The following is a 20246-nucleotide window of genomic DNA, read 5'->3' as shown; positions in this document are numbered from 1 at the left end:
AGCTTTGGAGGAAAATGCTGTCAAGTACTATTGCCATGCAGCTGGGAGAGCATTTGGGAAGGTGCTGAATATTACATGATGAAATAAAAGTACCAGACATATCTTGGTGCATACACAAGTCATGTGTCAGGCACAGATTTGAGAAAGAGTGTATATGATTTCAGATGAAACCAAAGCTTCCCAATGGCTCACCAGCGGAAAGTGTGGTCATCATATCAGAGGATTTGGCCAAGCTTGCTGTTCTTAGCTTTCATCCCAGCGAGAGAGCCTTCCTGTAGCCAATGAGATCCTGTGATCAGAGTTAGCACATTGTCTAGCGATTACATAAACCACTATTCCAAGGTCCCTCACTTCAGCAGATGTGATGAGCTCTTGGGAGAAACTGACTGAATCAAGTCTTTTCCCGTTTCTGTAATACACTGTGAGAATTTACACGTGTTCTGTGGAAAAAAGACAAGAGGGCCAAAGGCTTCTGGTGACCATCAGGCATTTCCCCTTCTGTCAAGGTGAAGCTGGTGATCTCATGACTGAAGTGGGCATTGCAAAGTGGAAAGAAAAGGAATTGAAACCAATGGAGGACAGTACTTTTTCTAAAGAAAAGAGCCATAATCCTGTAGATTTTGTCAGTTTCTTAGAACAGTTCATGAATAATAGAATTGGAAAATATATTAATTAAGCCAACACCAGGCCAATTAAGTCATTCAGAGCTCGGGGTTGCCGATTCTTCATCTAGAAGTAATATTAACGACCCTTCTGCCCTTGGGACCTAATTTAAATTAGATGACACACCTTAAACCTGAAATTAACCCTGCATATAAATTGAATAACCGAAGAACAGGAAATTACTTGAAGTCATGCTCAAGATAGAAAGACATGCTCATAGCCATTGCACATAATGAGTAAAATTGTAGCTGCTGTGGTGGTGTTTTCACTGTTATTGCTGTCTGCATCAGCATAAGACCTGGACATGAAAAGCTATTGAAAAGATCTTGAAAAGAGACAAACTTGGACCATACTCGTAACTCGGCTCAATGCATGCGGATTCCAGACCAAGCAGTCTGCCATTACTGCTCTCATCCATGCCAACAAGTCGCAGAGAGCAGCCTTCCCGCAATGACTGCTGCCATACATTCTGCGTGAGCAGACAGTGGAGATGCCTGCTGGGCCAGCACTATTGTGCCGTCTCCTCATTACTGCCTCATGCAAATGAGCTGGCGAGTGGCCAAAAGCTCTTCATTTGAATGCGGCACAAAATGGAATCTGCATAATAACACGTGAGTCCATATGTGAGGGAGACAGCTCTGGCACAGGACTTGGTTTGGTGGGGGGGTGATAGGGGGCACAAGGGGGGAAGGGATTTGTGAGAAAAGAATAGAACAGAGTGCAAGATGTCAACCACAGCAACATTGTAATGAGCATGTTTCAGACACTCCTCCCGTCACCTTGTCCCCCTTCTCCTGCTGCAGCCGGTAATCAGCCTCACAAAGCAAGGCCCTGTATCCTTGTGTGTGTGACAGCGCTCCGGAGCACTAATGGGCTCCTTTAATGTCCACACCGAATCCCTTTCTGCCCTTGATAGCCTGCTGCATTCATTTATTAATCAGCTCATTTTCCTAAAACGACACATCTTAATTCAAACTTCATTTAGTCCTTGTTTTTAAACCCATCTCAGTATGAAAGGCCAGTGGAAATAAGTTTAGGAAACAGAAACGAGGAAACGTTGGATCTTCAAATACACACTCCAATATACATTTAAAATTTCATTAATGCGGTTTTGTAGCACAACCAGTAGCTGACATTTCAGCAGAGCAGTGCTATCACCAAAGATAATATCTTTCTTGGCTGAATAAAAAACACAGCCCTTGGTTTGGAAACCACCTTAAAATTTGAAAAACTTTAACAGCATTCAGTTATTTGGAAGTAAGAAAAGGTCAACAACACTAAATCAAAGAACAATAACATGTTGCAGGTCTGCCAGCAAAGCACTCTCTTTAAGAAAAGTAAAAACAAGTTCTGTTCCTTTCTGACTTACAAAATGACATGATGTTTTCTCAGTGGTCACATGAGCCCAACAACAAGGACAAATGTTCCCAGTCAAGGAGAGGATATGTTCTGGTTAGATTCTCAACTTCACTGCCAAGCCATTACAATTTTTTCATTTTTTTCATTCAGCAAACAAAGCCTGAAAACGATGAGCCTAACGTCACCCATATCAGAGACCAACCAACATACTTTATCACTTTATTCAGAGATTACTTTCATCAGTTAGTAGCAATTATATGTATGTCATGACATAATACAAGTCCATCAAACATACATTTAATTTTGGTTTCTCATACACAAGCAATAGAATCCAACCCAGTTGATAGCGGAATAAATTCCATCTGTATATTTTTATAAAAGCCCCAAAGGCAATGCTTTGTCCATTTGCAATGCAGTTCAGTTCATTGGACAGAAGCACTGACGGTTCCTATTAAGCATGATTTATGGTGTATTGCAGTCGAATTTAATTGTAATTATAACCAGGTTAGTGACGTGATAATTACTCCCTTGATGTGTGTTAGTGTTTTTGTGATTCCACCTTATTATGCTTCTCTTTTAATAGAGAAACATCTGTATCACTGTGTGGTTAATGGCATGATTACCCCCTAAATGTATAAATAAATATGTATAGATTGGTGCACAGTAATTCATCAGATATTGGCAAATTAAACTGTATTTTACAGTAAGTCAACTTTTTATTTAGTTAATTTGGTCTTACAGTGTGCATCCAATTTAGAAGTGATAATAGTCAGCATCTAAGCCTCCTACTAACATTTTTATTTTTTTAATGCATTGGCATTGAATTGAGAATAATCAGAGTTGGACAGTGCTCTGTTGGAAGGCCATTACAGTCCATCTCTCACTGGTGCTGTTTACCTGAGAGCACTGGGCTTTGAGGTAATTGGCACCATTTATCAATGCAGGATAAAGCTGGGACGAAGAAAAAAAAAAACTTAGGGGTCTCAGCAGTGGAGGTGACCAGTCTGAGGCAGCAGATGCACTCAAGAGAGTTAGAGTCACCAATTACCACAAAAGTTTATGAATCGCCTTTAAAAGAAGCATTTCCCCACAAGACAGTTTGTGTGGCATGTTAATCCACATCTGTGTACACAGTGGAGGGCACTGCACACGGTCTGTCATTCACCAGCACTTCTTGCAACCGTCTTGTGAGTTCAACTGCTTGTCGTAACTGGTTTCCAGGTTGATCTTATCTGTAGTATTGGCTTCTGGTTGACATAATTACACTCAAATTGAGAAGCCACTACATTTATCTGTCCCTAAATATATATTTTATGTATGCGGTACACAGAATATATATATTTTTCTAAGCTTGTATTGCAGTTTGTGAGTTTATTTGTGTCAGAACAGGCTCAAAATGGAAATTAACAGCTAGAGGATTTTGCCTGCAGCAAAATTCCAGTAAAGCATTGCCCATTTTTAATCCATGAACCTCCTGCATCTGCTTTAGCTTTGATGTGTGGTCTCACTTGAAAGTCACGCCAATTCAGAGGATAAATGTCAGGTCATTTATCCCAAAGCTCGAAATCCTGATATAAAACCTAATCCATTATCCGTAATAACCTGCAGAAAATCACTTCACCAAAGAAAATATCACGCCAACTAATTCTATGTCTTGATTGCCACATTACATCATGTCCTTTTCTTTCTAAAACCCATCGGTAATTTACTTCTGCATTGAGCCCTTTTTTTCCCATGTTTAAATTAAAGCATCTTCATTACATTCTGAGTTAATCTGCCACAAGTGAAAGCTGTGCAGGTTTCGGTTTCGGTTCCACCAAATCACAGGGCCGTCCTGTCATTCTGTTTCAGGCTGACTAGCTATGCAAGAGATCACTTAGATTCATCGCCGTGAATTCCAATCACTGACAAAAAGTAGTAAAGTATAATTCTATAATTACATTTTTCTGCTATTTTTCACAGATTCAGCTATAGGTTAAATCTTCCTTTAGTGTGGTTGAAAATGGCAGATCCTTTCTTAAGTTTGAAGGCATTTAGGTTGAAAAGTTGAGCATTGTCAGTGCCTTGTCTTCTACCGGGGACTTATATTAAGAAGATATGAATGAACATTGAATTGTGTTAAATCGCCTCAGGAATGCAATCCATTATATCTAATATGTTGTGACTTCTGACATAGATTGGGTCAATATTGAGATTACCCATTTTATCCTTTGGTACATAACCTGAATGAAAGTAGCCCCACTGCAGATTCCTCACAGCTTTCCAGTAGTGTGTTTGTAGGGTTGGACTCACAACCTGTGTAGAGTGTAGCGGACAGTAAGAGGAGCTGAAGCAATCTTAGAGTTATTGACCTAAGTGACTGAGCAGAATGGGAAAATATGATCGAGGTCACGGGGAGTAGAGTATTGTACATTATTCAACAATTGCCACTGAAATGTTAGACAAATATAGGGATGAAATCTACCAGGGAAAGTGTTTCTCTATAGAATCTAGGGTGTCTTTGTTATCTTGTTAAAATCTGTTTCATGCCTCTCAGCATGGATTATCTTGCCTTCTGTCTGTCCTCCTTCCTGTTTTCTGCCCTTTGCTTTATCTCCCTAATTTATTTCAAGCCTTCCTTCCTTTACCTTACATCTATGTTCAGTGTGGTAAATATTGTTCAGTTTATCCGGACTAGCATATTAGATGTCTAAACTCCCACTTAGATGTACGTTAACACGTCTTCTTTCTAAGCTTAATCCAAGCTGAATGCCAGGGGTGCCCACAGTGTGTTCAGCTCAGGGCCCCGTGGCAGCGCAAGGACAGGGCTGACAGGCCCCAGCTGCAGCTTTACAATATTATGTTATTTAGATTTTACCTTTAAAATGACTGTCACTTTACATCAATTGCTGTGAAGCCAGAAATGTGTGGAACTAAATAATCTGTTGCCTAGGTATAAAATAACACATTAATCACATCCTTCTTTACATGAGTATTAATATTAAGTATGGTCTTTTTAGTGTGCTTTACAAATACAAATGAGCAGAATTAAAGTAATTTTCTCCCACTGAAGAAAGCCCTCTGCCTTGCATAGATGTGCATATCTCTCTTTAAAAGGGCCAGGGTAGACGATGTGATTTCTGGCCTATCAGTCCAATTTATAGGATTATTTAAGCTTTTTTCTTCATTGTAGCTGAAGCCAATGGATGTGCTTTCTGATCTTCAGGTTTACAGCTACAGTTGGTCTTGGACCATTACTAGACCTTATATCTAGACCTGGCAACTGGGGAAAAAGCTTAACATACACTCAGTGCCATTCATGTACAGAAACCCAATCCACAAACAGAAACAAACACAAACAAACATGAAAATGAAGTGGCGAAGCAGAGCCAGTCAGGGGGGCGAGTCTCTGGCTGCCACTGGCAGAGGTGAGGGCCAGGGTGAGGCGCGGGGAGACAGGGCTGCCCACTGGGGCTCTCAGCGCTGGGAAAGGGAACAGGAAATGGATTCTCAGCCACATAGCCGAGTGCAAATGAATAGCAATTTGTTTCTGCTAAATGGCAAGTTCTGCTAAATTGAAAATTGGTGAACAGATGCTCATTAAAAACCTGAACTGTGCTCCCTTTTCTCTTCAAGCATGGGCCCTATTAAAATGAAAAAGTGATGTTTGTAAACACAATTATAGATGTAGACTTTTCACTTGAATACATTGCTATAGCAATTTTGTTTCAAAATGAAGACTCTAAGGTTACACTTTGTTTTGTTTTATTACCATTATTATTATTATTATTATTATTATTTTGTACAGTGCATGCTCAGTATTTGTTTAAATATTATTTTTGATTTCCCTTTGTCTGCAACATTCCAGTATTTTGATTTGCTGCTTAGTTCTTTTTTTTTGTAAGTCCGTAAATAGGCCATTATTTCTCCCCTCAGGCTAGAGACGAAGACGGACATGGTGACAAATTTCCCCAGCAGCACTATTCTAAGGAAACGCCAAGGCTTGTCTTCAAGATTAACAACGATGTACTTGTAAGAATAACACATTTAAAAAAAAGATAGAGCATAAGTGTGATGGATAATGGATGACAGTACTGTATGTATTGGGACAATTTCATATTATATTCATGTGTATTACTTATGTTTTGCTGTGTAAGACTAGGGAGCTGATTATTTATTACCCTCAACCTCTACATTAAGTTGCCAGATAAGCAGATGCATACATTTTCATTTCATTCTTTTTAAAATATATATTATTTTAATTTTGCATTGTACAGTATATGGATGGAATGTTATATAAAACCAGCAATGATTCAGGAATAATTTAGGTACTTTATATTTTAGTAACAAAGCATATGCCAAGCTGCAGTTTTGCACATGATAACACAGAAAGCAAATGCTCTAATTCTTACTCTTCAATCCTCACTGACGATGCTTGACATTTCAGTCCTTTAATAACTGACCTGAAGCCACATTCATGGCCCACAGCCTTTAAATGCTTTCCAAATAAAATGGCTTCTGACAGCTTTATGCTGTTACATATAGTAGTCACCGCTGTTACTTTCTAAAGGAGCAACCTGTTTTTCTGGGCGTTTTTCTTGCAGTGAAAAACCTAAGTCCTTCTAAAATAGGAATACACTTTACAAACCTATACGATTGAAATTCTTTGAAAGGTTTTTTAAAAGTGTCAATTTACGTTCATTTTGTTTTCATTTCACAGTTCCTTGGAGTTCCTCTACAGGTTTTAGCAACCAGTAAAAGAAGGGATTATGTATTTTCTCAAGCTAATATGTGTGCCTTCATACAGCAAATCTTACACCCAGCAGCCCTTGCTCAGTCATGGAAGCTTAGACTCAGATATTTCTATAAATGATTTCAGTTGCCTTGCTTATGGTGGAAGGTACGTAGACAGTGTATGTCTAAGGCTACGGGAATACTGATTTATTAATGTATTTATTTTTTATTTTCTGTGTTGTTTTGTAAGAAGCTGTCAGTGTGTTGTGAGTCCTGCAGGCTGTGTGTCTGGCCTGCTCTCCTAGCTTGAGGGGTCAGCTGCCATTTCCAGCGGTGTGTTGCAGCCAGACTGCTTTATCGGGGGAAGCACGTGCTCGAACAGAGCTGCCAGGATAGATCTGGGGGATCAGCCACTGACGGCTCCTCTCTGCTTGCCCTTTCTCCCCACAGAGTAGGACGACATGTCAGGCAATGCCAGCTAACAGTCCCCAGTCCCTCCTGCCTTTTTAACACATAATTTAGTCATTTTAATTTCTCTCAGGAGTTGAACTTATTGTATATTAAATTATTATTATTATTATTATTATTATTATTATTATTATTATTATTATTATTATTATTAGTAGTAGTAGTAGTAGTAGTAGTAGTAGTAGTATAAGTGTACATTCTAAAATGTAGACTGAAAGGTTATATTAAGTAACAACCGTTTTTGTGATTTGTTTTGTTTTAAAATCAGCAGGTATCTAACAACTCTTTCTGTTTGCAACATATGCTGAAAAGTTGTACTTTTTGTGAACTGGGAAATGTATAAAAGATTGTCAGTAATATTTGTTATTTTCATTTAAACATAAAATTGAAAGGTCCATGCCACTGTGATTCTCATGTTTAAATAGTTCACTTTAAATTAGTGTGGCAAGAACATCAATTTAGCCCCAAGTATTCTTACTAAAATGGAAATGGATAAAGGCACCCAATTTGTTTTTCTGATTAATCTCAGCGTATTGAGTAGAATGGAAGTGAATCCAAGACATATGCCCCGGCAGGTGTAAGTATTTTTATTGTGGTGATTACAGGGAAAGAAACGTAGTGTTCAGTGTCAATACTATAATTCAGTCCAAGTAAGAACTGTCAGTTTGCATTATTTGTATAGATTGGACAGTTTTCTATAGTGTTGCATTATTTTTCTCCAGAGCACTGAGTTGCACATAACCAGCAATGTCAGTATTTGTCAGTATTTTACCTGTAGGCTGTAGCTAAATGAATTAAATATCAACATAAAACTCTTAATATTAACTAAAGAACAGAGATGTTCTGATGTATTTTACTACACTTTAAAGTCATACCAAAAAAAATCATGTGGTTTTTGTTCACTAGTTTAATTTAAATATATATAATAGTATTCCTCACCTTGAGAATATTGTTGAATTTTCAGTAATCATTATCAGTTGATATTACTGCATGAATCATAGCACCAAGGATTGTATTCTGTTAATATTTCTCCCTTGCTATAGAAGGAAGCCACAGTACTAATCTTTTTTTTAATATATTTTAGCAATTTTAGGAAACTGTCTTTTTAATTTTCTTCTGTAAGATTTAGATTCCTCCAGCAATATCCTTTTGTCCCTAGCCAACAGTTATAAGACTCCCTCTTCTGGGAAACTTGGCTCCCAAAGTACTATCCCAGTTCCAGGCAAATGTGCAATTGAGGCTAATTTGCCATCCCACAGCCTGCTGTGTTAGTGTTTATTGAACATGACATAAAGAGGACTTTGGGAACAGAAAACTCCCTCCAGAGAGCATCTTTTGAAGAGAAGATGGAGATGAATGCACACAGTACAGCTGGGTACATCCTGGACACTACTACACTGCATTGACAATACTGTGAAATATATGTTCAGATTCGGTCTGAGCTAAATACTGTTCTTATATTGACAGATGTCCATAAAATAAAATGAACAAACCCCTTACAATGCCCAGTGTCCAGCATGTGGTCGATTAAGGAACAGCAGATAGGAGCCCTCGGGGTTGGGGGGGGGGTGAGGGGAATGAGACTTACAAGGCTTTGTGGTGTCAAGACAAGCACAAATATTTTAGTGCAATAATATGTATCTGCAGAAATATATCTATAATGAGTTAAGTAAATAAGCCACACAAATAGTGCATTTCAGAGCCTAGTTTACTATAATGCTAAAGCCATGCCACTGTATGTCTGTGCCACCTCTGTCTTTCCTTCCCAGCTTGCTTAGCATGTAAGGTTTGAGGAGGGACTAATGCAGAAAGTAAGATATACTTAAAAAATATTGAATTAGGCTTAAACATTTAAAACCTACAATACCCGTCTACAATAATACCGCCTGAAGTGGCTTTTAAACATCATTAATGCAGAATTTATGTCTAAATCCCTTCCTTCCCTAGGGAAGTGCTCCTATTATTGTGTGCTTTCATTCTCAGATTTAAATTCTAATTGACTTCCACCACAGTGTACGACAGGAGTAAAGGCACTACGGGTTCCTTCTGTAAAAGTTTATATTATCTGAAGTAACTGTGCTTAGTGAATATGTCTGAATGAATAAAAACAAAACAATAATCACAGAGAAAAATATATATATATATAGGTTTATCTTCCTTTTTATCTCCTTGAAAGCTCTGCTCCTAATACATATTAACAACCTGGTTTGAAGATATTTATGTATTTATATATAGCACTGCTGTAATGTAGTTGGGTATGTTGTTAACCAACCATAGAATGTATGTTCTATTTAAGATTTACCTGTAGAATGTACCGTAGAATTGCCACATTACTGACAATAGTTTACATTTTAAATAGATTAAACCAGTGAAATAATGTTTCGAACAAATACAAACATAATGAACAACAGCTGGAGAAAACAAACAGGGTTTTCTGTTCCAATTCTTCCCTTGAGTAATAAAATGAAATAATTCAAATCTACGCTAATTCCTCAGAAATACAGTAAGCGCTAAATTGCAGGCAGTTGAGCTTTACAAGAGTACATCCTTCCTCAAGCAGCGAGGGCTAGTATATTAGCATTACAAGTGAAGTGTGTGTAATCTGACAACAAAGAAAAATATCCACGCAGCTGCATGTTTTCTGACAAATATAATTCACAGAGCTATGGAAAACATGCTGGAATTGAATGTTTTTAATGCAGATAAATCCCTCTGTCACTTTAAAAGTATTGTATTTTAGGTTTCATTGTTCGTGTTATTTATTTATTTCAAGAATATATTTGTTGAAATGCATCAGTTGTAGAATGGTCACCTTATTATTATGGGAAATTTTGTAGGCTCATGTGTTAGTTACTTGTTATTTTTTATATCAATTTAGTAGTATGTCTTTGATTGGCATATTGAAGTTTCAGACCGAAGACAGCATTTGATGGTTTGCTCTGATCACCCTTTGGCAGAGCTTAACTTTAAGATCAAATTTCAAACACAGTTGAATTCCATTTTGGTGGGTTTGGACTAGGAAATTAATTTTAGAGTAGTTGTAATGCTTTTTGACCCATTTGTATTTTTCACACATAGAAGTTGAGACTGTTAATTACTTAAACAATGATCCGCTAAATTGCTCCTGAGCTCCCTGGTTAATGCATTCCACCGAAGTGAGTACATCTCTATTTAATCTGTTATAAGAGCCACTGACCTGATGTGTTCCCCACTTCTTTAACAATTAATCAATTAAGGTCCATCGCCGTGTAATTACACATTAGGGAGGTTATTGGAGATCTTAGCAGGTCTGTCTCCTGAGACCCATGAAGACACTAATATAACACACCTGTAATGACTTCCTCTCAGTTCGAAAAATTACTTCAATTTCTCTCTTGCTGCGAGACAGAGAGGTAAGTAATTACTATTAATGCCTCAGTCGCATTCCATCAGCATCATAGGAATAACTCCTCAGTGACACGTGTTGTTTTTATTTGTATTTCCTTTTCTTTATTATAATTTTGTTTTCATGTGGACATTTCATGAGCATATAAAATGGAGACCGTAAAAAAACGTAGACAACAGTGCACAGGAAAGGACCAATATTGTACAAAGATGCTTCATGCAAGCCTGATTAACCCACAGGAGAAAACACTATGAATGATTATTTCCAGGTGTGCTTCCGCAATCAGTTTTCAGTTATTGTGTGTGACTAGACATGGGCCGCCTGAATGAACTAATGGATTAGTTTTAGCTTTGCAGAGTAACACAACGTCTGAATCTGGTTGTGTAAGAGTCCCACAGTGATCCTCCGAAAGCCCACAGTGCACAATAAGGAGTCCCCAATGATCTGTAAAGTCAGTAATATTTATTTATGAAACCAAAGAAACCAAAGCAGTATTAGTGGTTGCATTCACTGGTTTCTGCTACCAGACCAAGAGCTGCTGCAATTTTTCTAAAGTTAACTATGAAAGTGTAAAGATGCAAATATAGCATACTTATATATACAAAAAAAGTTACACATTTGATTTTATGTGTTTCAAAGGAATGGCAATATATTAACTCTATATTTTGTGATAGAAAACATAATCAATTTCTGTTCTTTGCAAAAGCGTTTGCATTACTAAAGACGTGCATAATGCTGCTGAAGAAGGTGTTTGTATTGGGAGACGATGCAATGTTTTTGTCTTCATCTCTTTTTTAGAAATTATGCAGCTTTACTGATATCATTTTTTATTAATTATGGTTTTATTTTTTTTCACTTTTCATTGACCTTGAAATGAATTAGCAGAGAAAGGAGGGTAAACCCATCATTTGTATGGACAGAACTTAAGGCTCATAGCAACACATTTGTATTTGTAATCCCTGGTGCATGTGTCTTCATGGGAGATATTAAAGCTGATGGCAACACTGTTGAGGCAGAGTAAAGAAATCACAATTCTGAGCAGTTTGGGTGCTGATTTGGCCCCATGCCTGTTGACAACACAGCTTTCTGACCTCCCAGTGCAGAAACCTCATCCTCACTGGTGAGTGGCAGGAGGCACAATGATGTCACATTACTGTTGGGAGAGCCCCTCCCTAAGGGTATGTCATCAGTTAATTTGGGAGATGGATGCCTGAGACAGTATGGAGTTTATTTAACCATTGATGCATTACAGGAGGTGGATTAGCATGTGTTAAAAACACACCTGAAAGAGTTATGAGGCACCTTGACTGTATGTTGTATTAGTTATATAGTTTTTTTTTAGTTTATAAAAATGAGGAATAAACTTTAGCATTTGTTAATATATCTGTAAATAAATCTGTGTACAATTAGGATTTACTTTAATTTCCTGTAAAAAAATAATACTTTTTTAAAAATGGGGAATGTGTATTACATTAGACATACAGGCCCTGCTGTGCTGGCAGATGTTCCTGTTTGGGTTCAGCTTGGCCGATGTCAGTTTTGAGTTACCAGGTGATTTGTGACAGATTTGCAAAAGGTAGAGTGATTTTTTCAGTGCAGTACAGTAATTAGGCAGAAAATAGTATTCCAGGGATCAGCATGTTACTTTTAACATGACTATCCAGTTAAAGAAGTTCTTTATATATACGCTTGTAAATGTATGCATTTACAAAGATTTCCTAGAAGTTGTATACAGCAGGCTTATACCTCTGAATTCTCAGGAGAATCGTATAATGTCTATTCACTTGCAGAAATGCAGATTGGAGACGCAGTGTTGTCTTGGCAGACAGAAGGCTCCCCATATCTCCTATGAAGATTTGGCTGGAGCTCCATCTGTGTCATTACTCAGTCATTCTGATAGTGTCACTTTTTGGCTCTCAGAGACACCCGTGCTATTTTTGACTTTATTTTTCATGTGTTGCTTGCGTGCATGAGAAAATATGACGACACTTACTGTCTGTTTTCTTCAAGCTGTCAGGATTCAGTGGAGGGTGAAAGTGAAGGAAGCAGTTCATAGAGAAGTGAAAGCCTAAACGACATGGCTGTCTACCAGTAAACATCAGAGACATTAGGTGCTGTGAGTGGGCCAGAGTGACATTAAATAATCACTGGCACCATTACCTCCCCTCCCCCACCAGCTTTCTATTATGTAAAATGGAGAGGCATAGATTTAACATCACAACCATGTTTGTAAAGTCTAGTCTAGAAAAATCAATTGCAAGAATCAATAGATTTGTCAAATTCATTATTACATAGAAATACTCAGAACAGGTTTTACATGACTAAAAAATAACCCCCAGTTATCTAGTTTCTAGAAGAAAAAATAATATATGGGTGTGTCTGTGTGTGTCTGTCAGGGTCAATTAAAAATAAAAAGTCAATGGCACTAATCATTTGCCAAGGTACAGTAGACACTTACTGTATTTTATAAATGGTGTGATGAAATGCATTTAAGCTGTATTGCCAGTTGCAGTTGCTTGTCTGTGCTGTTGAATGTGTGGTTTGTTCAATGTCTTGTTTTTTTCTGCTGTGCTGGATTCCCATGATAAGTGTACAAAAATGGCTTCTGAGAAGATGTCTGTCTATCAAATCTGTCTTCTATTAGTTTCTGAAATAGCTTAAACAATCACTTTTGTGTCATTGTTCTTTTTTTATAAGGGAAAAACTCACACTTCTAAAAATCTTTAATTCTCTTATGGGGGGAGTAGAGTTTCTCTGGAGATCAGACTTATTGATTACCATTGTCTATTACCAACCAGCCACTGTGGAATTACCACCAGAAAAATACCTCCAAATAGTTCTAGAAATATTAGAAGTTAATTCAATTAAATTGAAAGGGCATAACAATTAACATGCATCTTCAGGATTACTTGTCTAATTAACTATGATTCATCCTAATCTTTTTTTAGTTAATTTTTACAGCATAAAAGCATAGCACACTGGAATTAGTCCAGTGTTCAGAAAAAGGACTTCTCATGAGAAGGTCACCCTGTATAAGTTACAGTGTCTTTCCTTGTGCTCTGTCCTTTGGATGAAATGAAAAACTAAAGTCCTATTGTTAGTGACTGCATAAACAGCTGTGTGTGCAATAGTTCATGACCTAGTGCCGGATTAAATCAAAACTTTGACCCACCCGCTAATAGCAAACTACAAACCTGTTCATCATAGTGGGTGCATTTATGATTAGAAGAAAGTGTCATCTTACTAAAAATGAAGCCGCAACTAAGTACAGTTCTGTAATTTTCTATTAGTGGGTGGGTCAAAGTTTTGATTTAATCCAGCCCCTAGTCCCTATGTATAAGTCTCTTTGGATAAAAGCATCTTTTTAATTTATGACTAATTATTAAGTGTCCTCTTCCTAAACTGAAATGTAAACTGCTGTTAAAAAGTAATACTGTTAAAATACTGTTAAACTTGAAATAGTAAGTTTGCTGTTACTATTACTTATTTATTGAGCGACGATAAAATAGTGCAGTAATACAATACTGTAATTAAGCATAATTCAATTATAATTTAAAATGACAAAAGTGCAGAAGTTAAGTGTAGATTATATATAGTTCATATAAAATGCAAAGCATACATCATAGTTCAATCAAAGTCCAGTTCAATTCATAGTTGCTATCATATTCATATACATCAAAATCCAGTCTTCAAAGTTTAAAACAGAAACCGATAAAGAACTCCTTTGTAGCACGCAATGATACAGACCTTTTAAAAGGTTACTGGTTTGCATTAAGAATTTACTGTATTTAGGCTAGTGGTTAAAATGTTATAAAATAGCATTAATGTGAGGGTAAGAAAGAAACCAAGCATGTATCTCCTTAACAAACTGTGTTTTTTATCTAACGCTTACTTATACTTGTTCTGTATGTGTGGCTTTAGTAGTGACACAAATCGATTTCATCTTACAGTTCAACCTGAACTGTATCAGATTAATATGTGTCCCCAATTAAAAATAATTGGGCAATCATTTGCAATAGGCCAGGTTAACAGTATTACACGTTTTCAATCAGACTCTACATAACTTTCATTACTTTCTGCACCGGCTGGCGAGCACCTGACAGGCATGACTGCGGCTTGGGATGAAATACAAACGCTGCTCAGCTTTCTCAGACCTGAACACAGGCAGAATAGGAAATCAGGAGAATTAGTGTTCCCCCCAGCAGCCATCACAACTACTAACAACTTAACTTGACAATGACAAATATGTTCAAAATAAAACATTTTCAAATCTGGAGCTAAACTAATGACAACGGGGCTCCCTTGTATTGCATTTAGTGTCATTGTAAAGCCTTCATTGTGTCAGTGTTTGAATACAGTGACAACCATCATCACTGCTATGCTTCAGAATTGATGTAATTTAAAAAACTGCAGGTTACCGATACAGGTTTCAATTTGAGAAGCATAGTGTATGCCCTGCAGGGCCTGGCCTTGTCTACACTGTGTTGTGACACTTCTGGAATAAACCCATAAATAGGTTGGACCCAGGGCTCGCTCCAGCATGACAGACATGTACAGTTTTATAGATTCTTAGACTTCTAATCTTATGGAAGACTTCAATTACGTTTTAGTGGAATTTAAATATTTTTGTATCAAATCAGATTCCCCCCTGAATTGTCAGCAAATGTTACTTTTCCTATTTGTGTGTTTTTGGAGACAGTTGTAGGGGTAAGGAAGACACAAGTAGCAAAAATGAAATGTGTCAACATTTCTGTTAGGCACAGAGTATTCTTAGTGTTCTTGGCTTTGATAAAGGCATCTGCCAACTGAATATGAAATAATAGTAGCATACATTAAATATTAAACTTCAGCATATAGTGAATAGCAGCCTCCTAAATGTATCTCAGCAGACCACACACGTCACACACTGTCGCCTGTGCTGGATTTCTAATTGTTTGGTCTGTGCTGTGATTGATGTATGTGTTGCTTTTCTGTTTGTTTTTGCTTTTCCACCTTGTTTTAAAGTTGCAGTAGTAGTAAATAAACTGTGATGAGAACTTTTCAAATCATATGACTCTAAAGGGAATTTGTTTTACAGTTGTATATTTAACTTAGTGGGACAAGATTGCTTTGGGTTTGATAAGAACACTGTACCAGGAATTTCCCAGGACTGTGTCTAACAGGTGAATTCAAGCAAGTGTCAGATGGGCTCTGGCATGTTGACAGTGAGTTCAGGCAGAAATGACTGAGGCTAGCACTATCCCTGGGGTCACGGGTATGACAGCATTGTGACTGGGCTGATGTGGTGAACAGGGGGACCTGGTTAGACTGGGGAATCAGAAGTCACTCACTGATCCTCAGCAGGTATTGTGAGCAGTGAAATTAATTTGAAAGCAGACATTTCCACATTTCAGAGGTAAAATGGAAACCGCTGGACATGTGAAATATGAAAGAGTTAAAACCCTAAACTCTTCCAGTGTCAGCGATGCTCTTTATATTTTAATGAAGCTTAAGTGTTAGGTTTACACTGCCGGTAAATGGAAGTGCACAGGGGGAGTTGTGAAACAAGTGACAGTAATTACTTTTAACATACATCTGTTTAAAACACGAACGGGAAAAAAACACTCCATTAATGTATGTGTTAATGTGCAGTGAAATTCGCCCACAGTGTTCTGCCTGGTAAAGTGCTTCCCATCTGTCTTTTCACCAGAAAATGTAAATACATTTTTAATTAAAATGTTCAAGAGCACTACCATGAACAGCTATATAACAGGTTAAGGGCTGAAATTACTTCCTTGCATATAATTGAAAGCAACAGGTACTTTAATTGGAAACGGACATGCTGTAAACACCTCTGATTAGTGCTCGGCATCTTCTTGGTGAAATATATCCTCTGCATTGGGTCATTCTGAATTCCTTTACTCTGTATTGTCCTTGTATCTATATATTTGTATCATAAGAGCAAATCCACAAGCCTGCTATATACACTGATAAATTGAAACTCACCCATACAATATGTGTAGTATCAGAGCATTCACTCTCAAAGACTTGCTGAATCCCTGTGTACCAAGAGCTAAAATTAAATAACCAGGCTTCCTCCCCCAACAACAGTAGATGTAACATAAGCATGTGTTTACTGAAGAAGAAATGCACTATTTGAATAATTGCCATAGGGGTGCTTGTGGTTAAATGTGAATTGAAACACACGTAATTTTAAAATAGACAATCAGAGTGTGCAAGTGGAATTGGAGGACTTTAGCAGGTTAGACCATTAGACCCCCCCGTCCATTTACTGTAGACAAAGTATGTCAAGGCCAAGGTTTACATCAGTACTCCAATTATACTATAATTCCATAGTAGCTATTATTTTGTCTATGATGCTCCTCACTACATATTCAGAAGATAGGACTTGTTCTTAATAATGTAGGAGTCTGTCAGTTTCTCTAACGCAGATGCAGTTTTCTACCTCAGGGATACAGGTGACTCTTCTTTGTTTCTCTGGAGATAGATACAGAGCTGTCATGTATCTGCTTAGTAAACCTCAGCAGGGATAAACTGGTATTTTTTCCATATTTCTTGAGTTTTCCCACTCATTTTTCTAAAATGTGTTTTTTTCTGCCTGTGGTTTTGACATGTAACTGATGTCACCTGTGTCTGCATGGAATCAATTCCTGCTCTCACCTATTACTGTTCCCTTTGTTCACTGCAGTGCAAACTAGCACTGTCCTCTCGGGCTGAGGATTTCTTGTCAGTAATGATAGGCAATCATAGCAGTCAAATGCAGGTCTGACTTGAAGAGAAAGTAAGGAGTGCAGTTTAGCTGTCTTATTTAAATTCCAGGACCCAGAGACAATACAGCTGTTAACCTAGGGATCTGAGTCCTAGTGTTTCAGTAAAAGTGAAGCAGATGCAGTTTGTGCAGTTTATGCATGGTGAGAGTTTGTCTTAGACCAGGACAGCTTGACTGATGGGTGTTCCTCCTTTAAAGAAGATCAGCTACTTTGTTTACGAATCTGAAATACAATAAGGTGAGTTTTGCCCTTCAAAGTTGAAAACTGTGTATGGAGAACTTCTGTAGAGTAAGAGTAGTACTGAACTTACTTTTCTTCTGCCTTGGTAAAAAGCATTTGTACTGGATTTATAGTATCCTAAAGGCGAACTGTAAAGTTGACAGAAGTGAGATGCGGCAGCCGAGGAGAATGGAAAGTCTACACAGATTATTAACTGAGAATGGGGGCACTTCCCACAAAGACAGTGGAGTAATTAGGAAAGCTACCATGGCACAATGTGATTGCTGAAGGATCCTGCAAGAAAAGACGTAGAGGTTCTATTTTCAAAACATTTTAGCAACCAAAGAGTGAAATGGACCAGATAGTGCGCTCCCAAGTGGACCCTTTCTATTAACACTGTGTTTTTAAATTCAGATCTGGTTTAATTCAGAGCAGGTCTGAATTTTTATTTTGGTCTCACGTCCTTTGTGTAGGACTGGGGCCATTTTTATTAATTCAAAGTTATTAATCAGTGAACTTTACATTATGTAGAAAATACTGTCATTTGCCAGTCCACAGAGCACACACAGAAGGCCAGTAGCAACATAACCAGTAACCCAGGTCCTTTGACTATTGGTAACGCCCTTGGCTGAGGTGAGGAAGACCAAGGCTTGATCCCAGGCACAGACAGTTCCCTTCAGCATAACACCACAATAACCTTCTATTTTCAATTCAGACAAATCTATTAACATATATATGAAAAACTAGAATTCAGTTATTGTGATTCTAAGAGCATTCTAAGTATGGTTATAAGTAAGACATAATAGGGTTCCTCGGTTTAAAGTCATGACCAGATAACGATTTAGTTGAGAGGTATGTGGGAGAGAAGATCTTACTGTGTAGTGCTTGCATTCCTAAAGGTACACCATACGAAGAGAATACATTTTCTTGCTTTTTTCCCCCTCGCAGTTCAGATGCTAAATAAGGACCACAGTTCAGACCAATGCTAATCGAACAGCATCACACAGCACATTAGCGTTCTGTGGGGAATTATGGGCCTGGATGATAGATGAACATTGTTGGGACCCCTGACAGCTGATTAATGCCTTAATTAACTCTCGTGAGTCACTGCCACTTCCCCTTAAAGCTGCGAAACAGAGCGAGTGGCCCGTGTGGCTAACCTCACGACACCCTCCGAGCCTCACTTTTGACTCTGCCATCAAAACAGCCACTTTGCTGCCAATCTGAATTGCTTTTCATGTGCGAAACATACGCTGCGAGAAGTTCTGAGACTCCCACAGTCCTGCTTTGTTTCTCCCTATATCAGATGGAGTATTTTTTGTTTTTTCAATTTCTGCTGACACAGTGTCTCTTGAATGGTCTGGCAGTGTAGGCAGCCGCTGTCACATTTATGCATTGCTATCTCTTGTTTCTTTACACACATTTCATTGCCGATACTTGAGATGGTTTGATCTTGTGCAAATCAGCAAAAGCGCACTGAATGAAGAGAACCAAGTTAGCTATCCCTGTACATGTTTTCTGATAGATACTTCTTATACAAAATGCAAATTCTTTAAGACAGACGTCAAGCAGTTGTAATGACTTAATGTATGAATTCATGAATGAGTGAAAAAATCAACAGTAGAGATAATATAACAGTTACCTGTGCAATTGTAAATGTCCTTCGCTCCCACCAACACCAAATCACACATGCATATGGTTTTCCCACACTTCCTCTCAGTTTGCAGTAACTTAATGAATTATTGAAAGCTGCAGAAATCAGTAGAGAGTGTCCGTGTGAATAGTGTACATTTTTTACTGGAAGAGGAAGTGGTGATATAGATGGAGGTGACTTTAGAGAGCGCTGGAGAGAAACCAATCAATGCAGCAGTCACAACCCACTATTTTCAGTAACATGTTCACCAGCAAAAGAGGATAGTCTTCATTCAGGATTTGTCTTTTATCATGTTTGTTATTCACCAGCAAATAATGCTTACTGCACAATGGTTACTCAGTAGCATTAGTAAAGGGAGGCTTTAACTTATCAAGGTGCTTGGCTTTCTTCAGGTTTACAGTACATGTTACTCCTGGACAAATAAACTCAATTACACAGGCTTAGAACACTTACACCAGTATAAATGCCCATGGAAACTAAGCATTATACATACAGTGAGGGAAAAAAGTATTTGATCCCCTGCTGATTTTGTACGTTTGCCCACTGACAAAGAAATGATCAGTCTATAATTTGAATGGTAGGTGTATTTTAACAGTGAGAGACAGAATAACAACAAACAAATCCAGAAAAACGCATTTCAAAAAAGTTATAAATTGATTTGCATGTTAATGAGGGAAATAAGTATTTGACCCCTTCGACTTAGTACTTGGTGGCAAAACCCTTGTTGGCAATCACAGAGGTCAGACGTTTCTTGTAGTTGGTCACCAGGTTTGCACACATCTCAGGAGGGATTTTGTCCCACTCCTCTTTGCAGATCCTCTCCAAGTCATTAAGGTTGCGAGGCTGACGTTTGGTAACTCGAACCTTCAGCTCCCTCCACAGATTTTCTATGGGATTAAGGTCTGGAGACTGGCTAGGCCACTCCAGGACCTTAATGTGCTTCTTCTTGAGCCACTCCTTTGTTGCCTTGGCTGTGTGTTTTGGGTCATTGTCATGCTGGAATACCCATCCACGA

At 37.9% G+C, this 20246-nt stretch overlaps 1 protein-coding gene across 6 annotated transcripts in view; it reads left to right on the top strand.

Annotated features, from left to right (window-relative positions):
• Positions 1 to 20246, top strand: part of sobpa (sine oculis binding protein homolog (Drosophila) a) — an 85929-nt gene that overhangs the window by 46054 nt on the left and 19629 nt on the right. For 4 of the 6 annotated variants that reach the window (XM_066701512.1, XM_066701476.1, XM_066701503.1 and 1 more), the window contains one exon: positions 5938 to 6033. The exons of the other annotated variants lie outside the window; for them this stretch is intronic. In XM_066701512.1, coding sequence (XP_066557609.1) covers positions 5938 to 6033 — 96 coding nt within the window. The remainder of the gene's footprint in view (positions 1 to 5937; positions 6034 to 20246) is intronic. 6 annotated transcript variants of the gene reach the window in all.

Source organism: Amia ocellicauda, chromosome 1 (genome assembly GCF_036373705.1).
Source record: "Amia ocellicauda isolate fAmiCal2 chromosome 1, fAmiCal2.hap1, whole genome shotgun sequence".
NCBI lineage: Eukaryota > Metazoa > Chordata > Actinopteri > Amiiformes > Amiidae > Amia > Amia ocellicauda.
Note: the sequence above shows the minus strand (reverse complement) of the source record. Positions and strands in the feature narration are given on the sequence as shown.